This window comes from Rhinoraja longicauda, chromosome 28, assembly GCF_053455715.1.
Source record: "Rhinoraja longicauda isolate Sanriku21f chromosome 28, sRhiLon1.1, whole genome shotgun sequence".
Lineage (NCBI taxonomy): Eukaryota > Metazoa > Chordata > Chondrichthyes > Rajiformes > Arhynchobatidae > Rhinoraja > Rhinoraja longicauda.
In genome coordinates, this window is record NC_135980.1 from 442519 (window position 1) to 453021 (window position 10503).

At 46.1% G+C, this 10503-nt stretch overlaps 1 protein-coding gene across 1 annotated transcript; it reads left to right on the plus strand.

Annotated features, from left to right (window-relative positions):
* The first annotated feature begins 7478 nt into the window (after positions 1-7478).
* On the plus strand, positions 7479-10132 carry LOC144607431 (histone H3-like). Its single transcript, XM_078424288.1, has 2 exons — positions 7479-7592; positions 9782-10132. The coding sequence occupies exons 1-2, from the start codon at positions 7479-7481 to the stop codon at positions 10130-10132; spliced, it is 465 nt and encodes a 154-aa protein (XP_078280414.1).
* The last annotated feature ends 371 nt before the right edge of the window (positions 10133-10503 follow it).

A 10503-nucleotide genomic window follows, 5' to 3' on the forward strand; every position in this document is an offset into this window, starting at 1 on the left:
GTAAAAAGTTTTCTGTTCAATAACCTTTCTATCAATACCAAAATATACTCATGATAGGCCTGACATATATAACAATATATAACAACTACAGCATGGAAACAGGCCTGTCCGGCCCTACCAGTCCACGCCGACCATTCTCCCTGACCTAGTCTCATCTACCTGCACTCAGACCATAACCCTCCAATCCCCTCCTATCCATATACCTATCCAATTTACTCTTAAATAATAAAATCGAGCCAGCCTCCACCACTTCCTCAAGAAGCCCATTCCATACAGCCACAACCCTCTGAGTAAAGAAGTTCCCCCTCATGTTACCCCTAAACCTTTGTCCCTCAATTCTGAAGCTATGTCCCCTTGTTGGAATCTTCCCCACTCTCAAAGGGAAAAGCCTACCCACGTCAACTCTGTCCGTCCCTCTCAAAATTTTAAAAACCTCTATCAAGTCCCCCCTCAACCTTCTACGCTCCAAAGAATAAAGACCCAACCTGTTCAACCTCTCTCTGTAGCCTAAATGCTGAAACCCAGGCAACATTCTAGTAAATCTCCTCTGTACCCTCTCCATTTTGTCGACATCCTTCCTATAATTTGGCGACCAGAACTGCACACCATACTCCAGATTCGGCCTGACCAATGCCCTGTACAATTTCAACATTACATCCCAACTTCTATACTCGATGCTCTGATTTATAAAGGCAAGCATACCAAACGCCTTCTTCACCACTCTATCCACATGAGATTCCACCTTCAGGGAACAATGCACAGTTATTCCCAGATCCCTCTGTTCCACTGCATTCCTCAATTCCCTACCATTTACCCTGTACGTCCTATTTTGATTTGTCCTACCAAAATGCAGCACCTCACACTTATCAGCATTAAACTCCATCTGCCATCTTTCAGCCCACCCTTCCAAAAGGCCCAAGTCTCTCTGTAGACTTTGAAAATCTACCTCACTATCAACTACTCCACCTATCTTAGTATCATCTGCATATTTACTAATCCAATTTGCCACACCATCATCCAGATCATTAATGTAAATGACAAACAACAGTGGACCCAACACAGATCCTTGGGGCACTCCACTAGACACTGGCCTCCAACCTGACATACAATTGTCAACCGTTACCCTCTGGTATCTCCCATTCAGCCATTGTTGAATCCATCTTGCAACCTCACTATTAATACCCAACGATTTAACCTTCTTAATCAACCTTCCATGTGGAACCTTGTCAAATGCCTTACTGAAGTCCATATAGACAACATCCACAGCCTTGCCCTTATCAATTTCCCTGGTAACCTCTTCAAAAAATTCAAGAAGATTAGTCAAACATGACCTTCCAGGCACAAATCCATGTTGACTGTTTCTAATCAGGCCTTGATTATCCAAATAATTATATATATTGTCCCTAAGTATCTTTTCCATTAATTTTCCCACCACAGACGTCAAACTAATAGGTCTATAATTGCTAGGTTTACTTTTAGAACCTTTTTTAAACAAAGGCACAACATGCGCAATGCGCCAATCTTCCGGCACCATCCCTGTTTCTAATGATGTTTGAAATATTTCCGTCATAGCCCCTGCTATTTCTGCACTAACTTCCCTCAATGTCCTAGGGAATATCCTATCAGGACCTGGAGACTTATCTACTTTTATATTCTTCAAAAGTGTCCGTACCTCCTCTTCTTTAATCTTCCTAATTTCCATCACTACTCTACTTGTTTCGCTTACCTCACATAATTCAATATCCTTCTCCTCGGTAAATACCGAAGAAAAGAAATTGTTTAATATCTCCCCCATTTCTTCCGGCTCAGCACATAGCTGTCCACTCTGACTCTCTAATGGACCAATTTTATCCCTCACTATCCTTTTGCTATTGACATATCTGTAGAACCCCTTGGGGTTTACTTTTACATTACTTGCCAAAGCAGCCTCATATCTTTTTTTCGCTTTTCTAATTTCCTTTTTAAGATTCCTTTTACATTCTTTATATTCCTCAAGAACCTCATTTACTCCCTGCCGCTTATATTTATTGTATATCTCCCTCTTTTTCCGAACCAAGTGTCCAATTTCCCTGGAAAACCACGGCTCTTTCAAATTATTAATCTTTCCTTTCCACCGAACAGGGACATAAAGACTCTGTACTCTCAAAATTTCACCTTTAAATATCCTCCATTTCTCTATTATATCCTTTTCATAAAACAACAATTTCCATTTCACTCCTTTTAAATCCTTTCTCATCTCCTCAAAATTAGCCTTTCTCCAATCCAAAATCTCAACCCTTGGTCCAGATTTGACCTTCTCCATAATGATATTGAAACTAATGGCATTATGATCACTAGACCCAAAGTGCTCCTCAACACATACCTCCGTCACCTGACCCATCTCATTTCCTAACAGGAGGTCCAACACTGCCCCTTCTCTGGTAGGCACCTCTACGTATTGCTGCAAAAAACTATCCTGCACACATTTTACAAACTCCAAACCATCCAGCCCTTTAACAGAATGTGATTCCCAGTCTATATACGGAAAATTGAAATCACCCACAATCACCACTCTGTGCTTACTACTAATATCTGCTATCTCCTTACATATTTGCTCTTCCAATTCTCGTTCCCTATTTGGCGGTCTATAATACACCCCTATAAGTGTTGCTAAACCTTTCTCATTTCTGAGTTCCACCCAAACAGCCTCCTTAATCGAGCCTTCTAGTCTGTCCTGCCAAAGCACTGCTGTGATATCCTCCCTGACAAGCAATGCAACACCCCCACCTCTTGCCCCTCCGATTCTATCACATCTGAAACAATGAAATCCTGGAATATTTAATTGCCAATCGCAACCCTCCTGCAACCATGTTTCACTGATCGCCACAACATCATACTTCCAGATGTCAATCCAGGCTCTAAGCTCATCCACCTTTCTTACAATGCTCCTAGCATTAAAATATACACATTTAAGGGACCCATCATTTCTTATTCTTAGTTTATTTCTTTTCCCTTCTTTCTCTCCTACATATTGGGTCTGAGTGTTTCCCTTTTCTGCCTCCTGCCTCACACACTGCCTATTAGCTATCTGTGTTTGAGTCCCTCCCCCCAACCGTACTAGTTTAAAGTCTCCGCAGTTATTTTAGCAAATCTCCCCGCCAGGATATTGGTTCCCCTCGGGTTCAGATGCAACCCGTCCTTTTTGTACAGGTCATACTTCCCCCAGAAGAGGTCCCAATGATCCAGAAACTTGAAACCCTGCTCCCTGCACCAGTTCCTCAGCCACGTATTTATCCTCCACCTCACTCCATTCCTATTCTCACTATCGCGTGGCACAGGCAGTAAGCCTGAGATTATTACTTTGGAAGTCCTTTTTTTTAACTCTCTTCCTAGCCCCCTGAATTCTCCTTTCAGGTCCTCTTCCCTTATCCTACCTATATTGTTGGTACCTATATGTACCACGACCTCTGGCTCCTCTCCCTCCCCTTTCAGGATATCCTGGACACGCTCAGACACATCCCGGACACCGGCACCAGGGAGGCAAACCACCATCCGGGTCTCCCGACTGCGTCCACAGAAACGCCTATCTGACCCCCTCACTATAGAGTCCCCTATTACTACTGCTCTCCTCTTCCTTTCCCTCCCCTTCTGAGCAACAGGGCCGGACTCCTTGCCAGAGGCCCCGGGCACCGTCGTTGCCCCCAGGTAGGCTGTCCCCCCCAACAGTACTTAAACAGGAGTACTTATTTCCAAGGGGTACAGCCACCGGGGTACTCCCTAGTCCCTGCCTCTGTTCCTTGCCCCCCCTAACAGTGACCCACTTGTCTACCTCCCGTGGTCTAGGAGTGACCACCTCCCTGTAACTCCTATCTATAACCTCCTCACTCTCCCTGATCAGACGGAGGTCATCAATCTGCCGCTCCAGGTTCCTAATACGGTCCCTTAGGAGCCCCATCTCGTCACATCTGGCGCAGATGTGGATGTCTGGAAGACTATCAGACTCCCAGATTCCCCACATCTGACACCCAGAACAAAAAACTGCCCTGGCAGTCATACTTTCCAAACAAAGCCCCGCGCTCGGTTACTAAACCTACCGCCCGGCCGCTACTCCAACCGCTCCAACCGCCCACCCAAAAGAACTGAGTGATCTCCTGGGAGAGGCGAAAAACCGGATAAAAAACCCAGGCCAATTTGGGAAAAAATCCGGGAAATTCCTCTCCGACCCCAAGCTAGGTGATCGAAACTAGTCCGGGAGACCACACAGGTCTTACTCCTTACTATCCCCACACAATCCCCACACACTACTTCCCAAGCAATACAGCTTGGTGCTGCTTGCTACTGCTGCTGCTTGCTGCTGCTTGCTGCTGCTGCTGCTGCTGCTGCTGCTGCTGATTGCTGCTGCTTCTGCTGATTGCTGCTGCTACTGCTGATTGCTGCTGCTACTGCTGATTGCTGCTGCTACTGCTGATTGCTGCTGTACATGTAGCCCAAGAACTACAGCATGGTGAAACTAATAGTCATTTTTCACACATGAATGTAGCGAAACGCATATGTGCAGTTGGCATATGTGCATATGTGCAGTTGGCGTGCATACTTTTTTTTGCTGAAAAGTTGCATTACGTGCAATTTGCAATATGAATTTGCTGTAAAATTCTGAATTTTGGACATCAAAATTATGAATTTGTAAAATCAAATGTTGGGAGGTCTGTTCATGAACCATACTGCGACCACACCTCTGCATGTTGGAAGAATGGAAGATGCAGAAAGAGATTCCCAAAGCCGTTTATCGAAAGCACAAGGTGTGGAGATGAGTCACATCGTCTGTACAGGAGATGATCTCCAGATATGAGAGGATTTCAGGGACATCAAGTAGGACGCCGGGATCGACCTATTACTTCTGAATGGGTGGTGCCCTGTAATGCTCAACTCTTGAAGTTGTTCAAATGTCACATCAATGTTGAGATGTGCTCCACTGTAAAGTTGGTCAAATACGTGTTCAAGTACACCTTAAAGGAGAGTGATCAAGCAGTTTTTGGAGTTAACAGGGATGACCAAATTGCACAGTACTTTACTGGCAGATACATTGATCTGTCGGAAGCAGTGGGATCAATCCTTGGATTTCCAACTCGTGAGAGACACCCCGCTGTCATTCGACTCCAGGGACATTTACCACAAGAACAACAAATCGTCATCAGAGTCGATGCTGGTCAACTGGTGAAAAATGAGGATATCACAAGAACAACTTTAACTGAATTCATGGAATTGTGTTCTCGAGATCAATTTGCAAGAACACTGTACTACGCTGATGTACCCTGATTTTACACATGGAACAATAAGAAATGGCAAAGAAGGAAGTTTGGTAAGATAGTGGAAGATCTTCCAGGTATTTTTGAAGTCAACGTTCTGGGACGAGTGTATACCGTTTCTCCAACATGTGACCTTTACTACTTGAGACTGCTTCTCCATCACGTAAAAGGGCCAGTATCCTTCGATTCATCGAGGACACATGACGGACATATTCTTCCTTCCTTCAAAGACGTCTGCATAGAAAGAGGTTTGTTGCAAACTGACGACCATTGGCAACGGACGATGGAAGATGCTGAGCGGACAAGACTCCCCGAAGCAATGAGAGATTTGTTTGTTTTGCTGACGATTGGTGAGATCAACACTTCTCAACAATTATGGGATCGCTTCAAGAATTCAATGTCTGAAGATTACCTTCAAAGAGAATTGAGAACAATCGATGATCCAAATATCATGATGGATGAGAGGTATCATGATCAGGCTCTGTTGTATATTCAAGACAAGCTTGTGAATTACAACAAGACACTGGGATACTTTCATGTGCCACTACCAAGACATGGAAGGATGAACCTTGATGGTGACAATCCAGAATTGCTGAGTGAATTGCAGTACACTAGACCTGAACAACAGTGATTTGTTGAAGAGAAGGAGCCTCTGCTGAATGCTGAGCAAAGAGCAGTGTATGACCATGTGTGCAGCTGCTTGGAAAGGAATGTTCCTTCAATGTTTTTCATTGATACACCAGCAGGAATTGGCAAAACAATTCTCACCAATTTGATCCTCTCCAAAGTTCGAGGTCAAATTGATGTTGCTTTTGCTGTTACATCCTCTAGTATAGCAACTATATTGATGCCTGGTGGAAGAACTGTACATTCTCGATTCAAGATACCCATCGAAGTGAGCGATAATTCAATGTACAACATTGAGAAGAACTCCAGCATGGTTCATTTGATAAGAGTGTGAGACTGATTGTTTGGGATAAGTGCCCGATGATTAGGAGGGAAAACTTTGAAGAGGTCTATGCAAAAAGAACGATGAGCCTTTTGGCAGCATTCTTACCTTTTGTTGTGGTGATTTTCGACAACTCCTTCCTGTTGTGAAAAGGGGAAATGATGCTGATGTTGAGAGGTAGGCCATTTTGAATGAAGATGAGGAAAAACATTTTCACCCAGAGAGTTGAGAATCTGTGGAATTCTCTGCCTCAGAAGGCAGTGGAGGTCGATTCTCTGGATGCTTTGAAGAGAGAGTTAGATAGAGCTCTTAAGATAGCGGAGTCTAGGGATATGGAGAAAGGCAGGAAAGGGGTACTGATTGTGGTTGATCAGCCATGATCTTAGTGAATGGCGGTGCTGGCCTACTCCTGCACCTATTGTCTATTGTCCATTGTCTATCATATCATATCATATCATATCATATATATACAGCCGGAAACAGGCCTTTTCGGCCCTCCAAGTCCGTGCCGCCCAGCGATCCCCGTACATTAACACTATCCTACACCCACTAGGGACAATTTTTACATTTACCCAGCCAATTAACCTACATACCTGTACGTCTTTGGAGTGTGGGAGGAAACCGAAGATCTCGGAGAAAACCCACGCAGGTCACGGGGAGAACGTACAAACTCCTTACAGTGCAGCACCCGTAGTCAGGATCGAACCTGAGTCTCCGGCGCTGCATTCGCTGTAAAGCAGCAACTCTACCGCTGCGCTACCGTGCCGCCCTATTGACATATGGAATTATCAAAGTGCATTCTGATAGTGTTAATAGCCAATACAAAACTTAATATATTCTCAAAGGTAGACACAAAATGCTGGAGTAACTTAGTGGGGCAGGCCGCACCTCTGGAGCGAAGGAGTGGGTGACGTTTCGGGTCGAGACCCTTCTTTAGACTTCGTGGTCTGAAGAAGGGTCTCGACCCAAAACGTCACCCATTCCTTCTCTCCAGAGATGCGGCCTGTCCCGCTGAGTTACTCCAGCATTTTGTGTCAACCTTCGATTTAAACCAGCATCTGCAGTTCTTTCCTACTTAGTATTCTCATATTAGTAGGCAATTAGTAGGCAAGATACATATTAGATTCTAATAACCAATCCCAGTATACTCTGATAAGTATGAGTGACCAATAGAAGTTATATATTTATATAGTGATAGCCAATCTTAATACATATGGATAAGTATTCGTAACCAATTGAACAACATGCTGCATTATCCTCTGTTGAGCCTGGACGGAGGGGCCCAGTTACACTCTTCTCAAGGGAAGGGAGGCTGTTTAGACAATGGGACTATCAAGGTCATAATTCCACAATGCCTGGTACAGAGAGTAACTCGCATGATATGTTGTCCCGATAGGAGAGGAAGACTGCAACACTGTTGTTCTGTGTTACAGTCCTTCCCAGGGTCTTTGTGTTCACTGAAGCTTTAACAAGCTGCACACCATTTTAACCCATTTAGAAGTGTAAGAAAATAACTGCAGATGCTGGTACAAATCGAAGGTATTTATTCACAAATTGCTGGAGTAACTCAGCAGGTCTGGCAGCATCTCAGGAGAGAAGGAATGGGTGACGTTTCGGGTCGAGACCCTTCTTCAGACATTTTATGTGCGAGATACACAGCGTTACGCATATCAGCTAACCAATGAAAAGATCAGGTCCTGATTTATACCAGCTCTTCACCTTCCCCCCCTTGTCTGAAGAAGGGTCCCAACCTGAAACATCACCCATCCTTTTTCTCCAGAGATGCTGCCTGACCCAGTGATTTACTCCACCACTGAGTCTATTTGAATTGGATTCATGCTTCTGTACCACATCAGGCAGCATTGGTCATTTTAGTGGCTGTCAATGGGTTTTAACTAATCAATTCACCAATTGAAATTTTCTTGGTTCTAAGTATTAAGTTAAATGTCTTTTCAATTATATTATGGATACAGTAGAGTTCTATTGTTTGCAAATGCCTAATCTCCCCTTCCATGACTTATCCAAGAAATTGAAAAAAATAATTGTTTGCAAACATTTTATATACGAAGAAATCGCATAGAGTTATGAACACTGCCCAGTCTAGCACACAGATTCTGTCTACTAAAATGGCGCTGAAATTGACCCATGCCCAACTACGGTTTTCAGAGTCGAGTGGTCTATCTTGGTACTCCAGTAACTTTGGCGCTGACAGACCTGGAGCCAATCGTAGCGCTTGAACACTGTGAGCGACAGTCTGTATACCAGCCAAGAACAGGCTGTGGGCCGGCCCTTCACCAACGCTTTAAAAGCCGCTCCCAGAGCCGGGTCCGTCATTCCAGTCCCTGTATTTCAGACTGAGTTTCAGGGGTATCACCCGGGTCATCTTCCACTTCATCTGGGGGTCGGCGATAGACCGGGTGCGACTAGCCACAATGCACAAGTCGGCAGAAAACGGGGGTAAAAGCGTGCCCAACGTCGCCCTCATCCTGATGGCCACCTTCGTGTGTGGCTGCATCAGGCGGAGCGTAGAGCCAAGGCACGTGGGCACCAAGTGCCACTACCTGCTGAGGTTCTACCTGTCCCCGGTGTTGCGAAGGATGGGCCTGGCGCAGATGCCACGCAATGTGCCAGTCAGCTGGACATTGCCGCACCATCTGTCATTCGTAGAAAGGTTCTTCCGGACCAACACCTTTGACCACAAGTCCATCGGGCAGTGGTCAGCACGGAACGTCCTGCAGGCACTGCAGGGGAATGACTCCATGGATCCTGTGGCGTGGTTCCCAGAGCAGACTGCCCAGCTGGTCTGGCAAAATGCCTCACCGCCAGAACTCACCAACAAGCACCAAGACCTGGCTTGGCTGGCGGTGAGGGGAGCCCTCCCAGTCAGATCCTTCCTGCACCGCCGGAACCTCACTACCGGCGCACGCTGCCTTCGGGACGGCTGCTATGGAGAGGAGAGGGTGGCCCACCTCTTCACAGAGTGTGGATTTGCAAAGAAAGTCTGGAGAGGTCTGCAGGGGTCCCTGTCACGATTCATTCCGATTAGCTCCGTCATAGAGGACTCTGTGATCTACGGACTGTTCCCAGGGACGCATTCGGAGACTGACATCGAGTGCTGCTGGATGGTCATCAACTCGGTGAAAGACGCTCTTTGGTGTGCCTGAGCTTTGTTGGCCTCCCAGCGGAGTGAGCTGTCCGTGGGGGAATGTTGCTGACTGGGCCCGCTGCAGACTGCAGGAGTACGTGCTGAGGGACACACTGAAGCTTGGTGCAGCCAACGCCAAGGCCCTGTGGGGGACGACCACAGTCTAGGGTCCTTCCGCTGCTGGACATGGGGGGCAGGGTGTGGTGGAGAGAGACGCCCCTCCAAATAAGGGATACTGGGTTAATGTCTGTAAATATAAGTAAATGTCTGTAAATTTGGAAGTAAATGCCTGTATCGAATGTGTAACCTCCGGAAATGTCGGATGGGTTTGTTAAAAAAAAAGATGTTTTGTAAGCAATATTTATTACTTGAATAAAGTATTTTTTGATATAAAATTAAAAGCTGCCGACCAAAGCAGCGTGGAAGAGCGCTCCGTCCACGGGTGGAGTGAAGAAGCCTCATCGCTACCGGCCCGGCACCGTGGCTCTGAGAGAGATCCGGCGCTACCAGAAATCCACTGAGCTGCTCATCCGCAAACTGCCCTTCCAGCGCCTGGTGCGGGAGATCGCTCAGGACTTCAAGACAGGCCTGCGCTTCCAGACCTCGTCCATCATGGCCCTGCAGGAGGCCAGCGAGGCTTACCTGGTGGGGCTCTTTGAGGACACCAATCTCTGCGCCATCCACGCCAAGCGAGTCACCATCATGGCCAAAGACATCCATCTGGCCCGCCGCATCCGCGGGGAGCGCACCTGAACCCGGCCTCGATTCCACTGATGACAAACGGCTCTTTTAAGAAGAAAGAGCTGCCCCCCCCACCATTGTCTTATATTACTGTCCCCGTCTATCCGTATAAATGGCAGCGCAATAACTTGCAGAGCGAAGTCTGAACCTGTTAACTCCAGTTTCTCGGCTGTAAATTCCAACCCTTCTCAAATGTGGCTTGGTAGGGTAGAATATTTGGGGTTACCTTCTAGACACTGGCGACGATCTGAAACATTTAGCTCTGTACAGATGCAGCCTCGCCTGCTGAAACTTTCCACCATTTCCCGTTATAGTTCACTTTCCAGATCTGTAACAATCGGCTTTTTTTTAGTTGCTTCAACGTGGTTGATAACTTCCCCAGC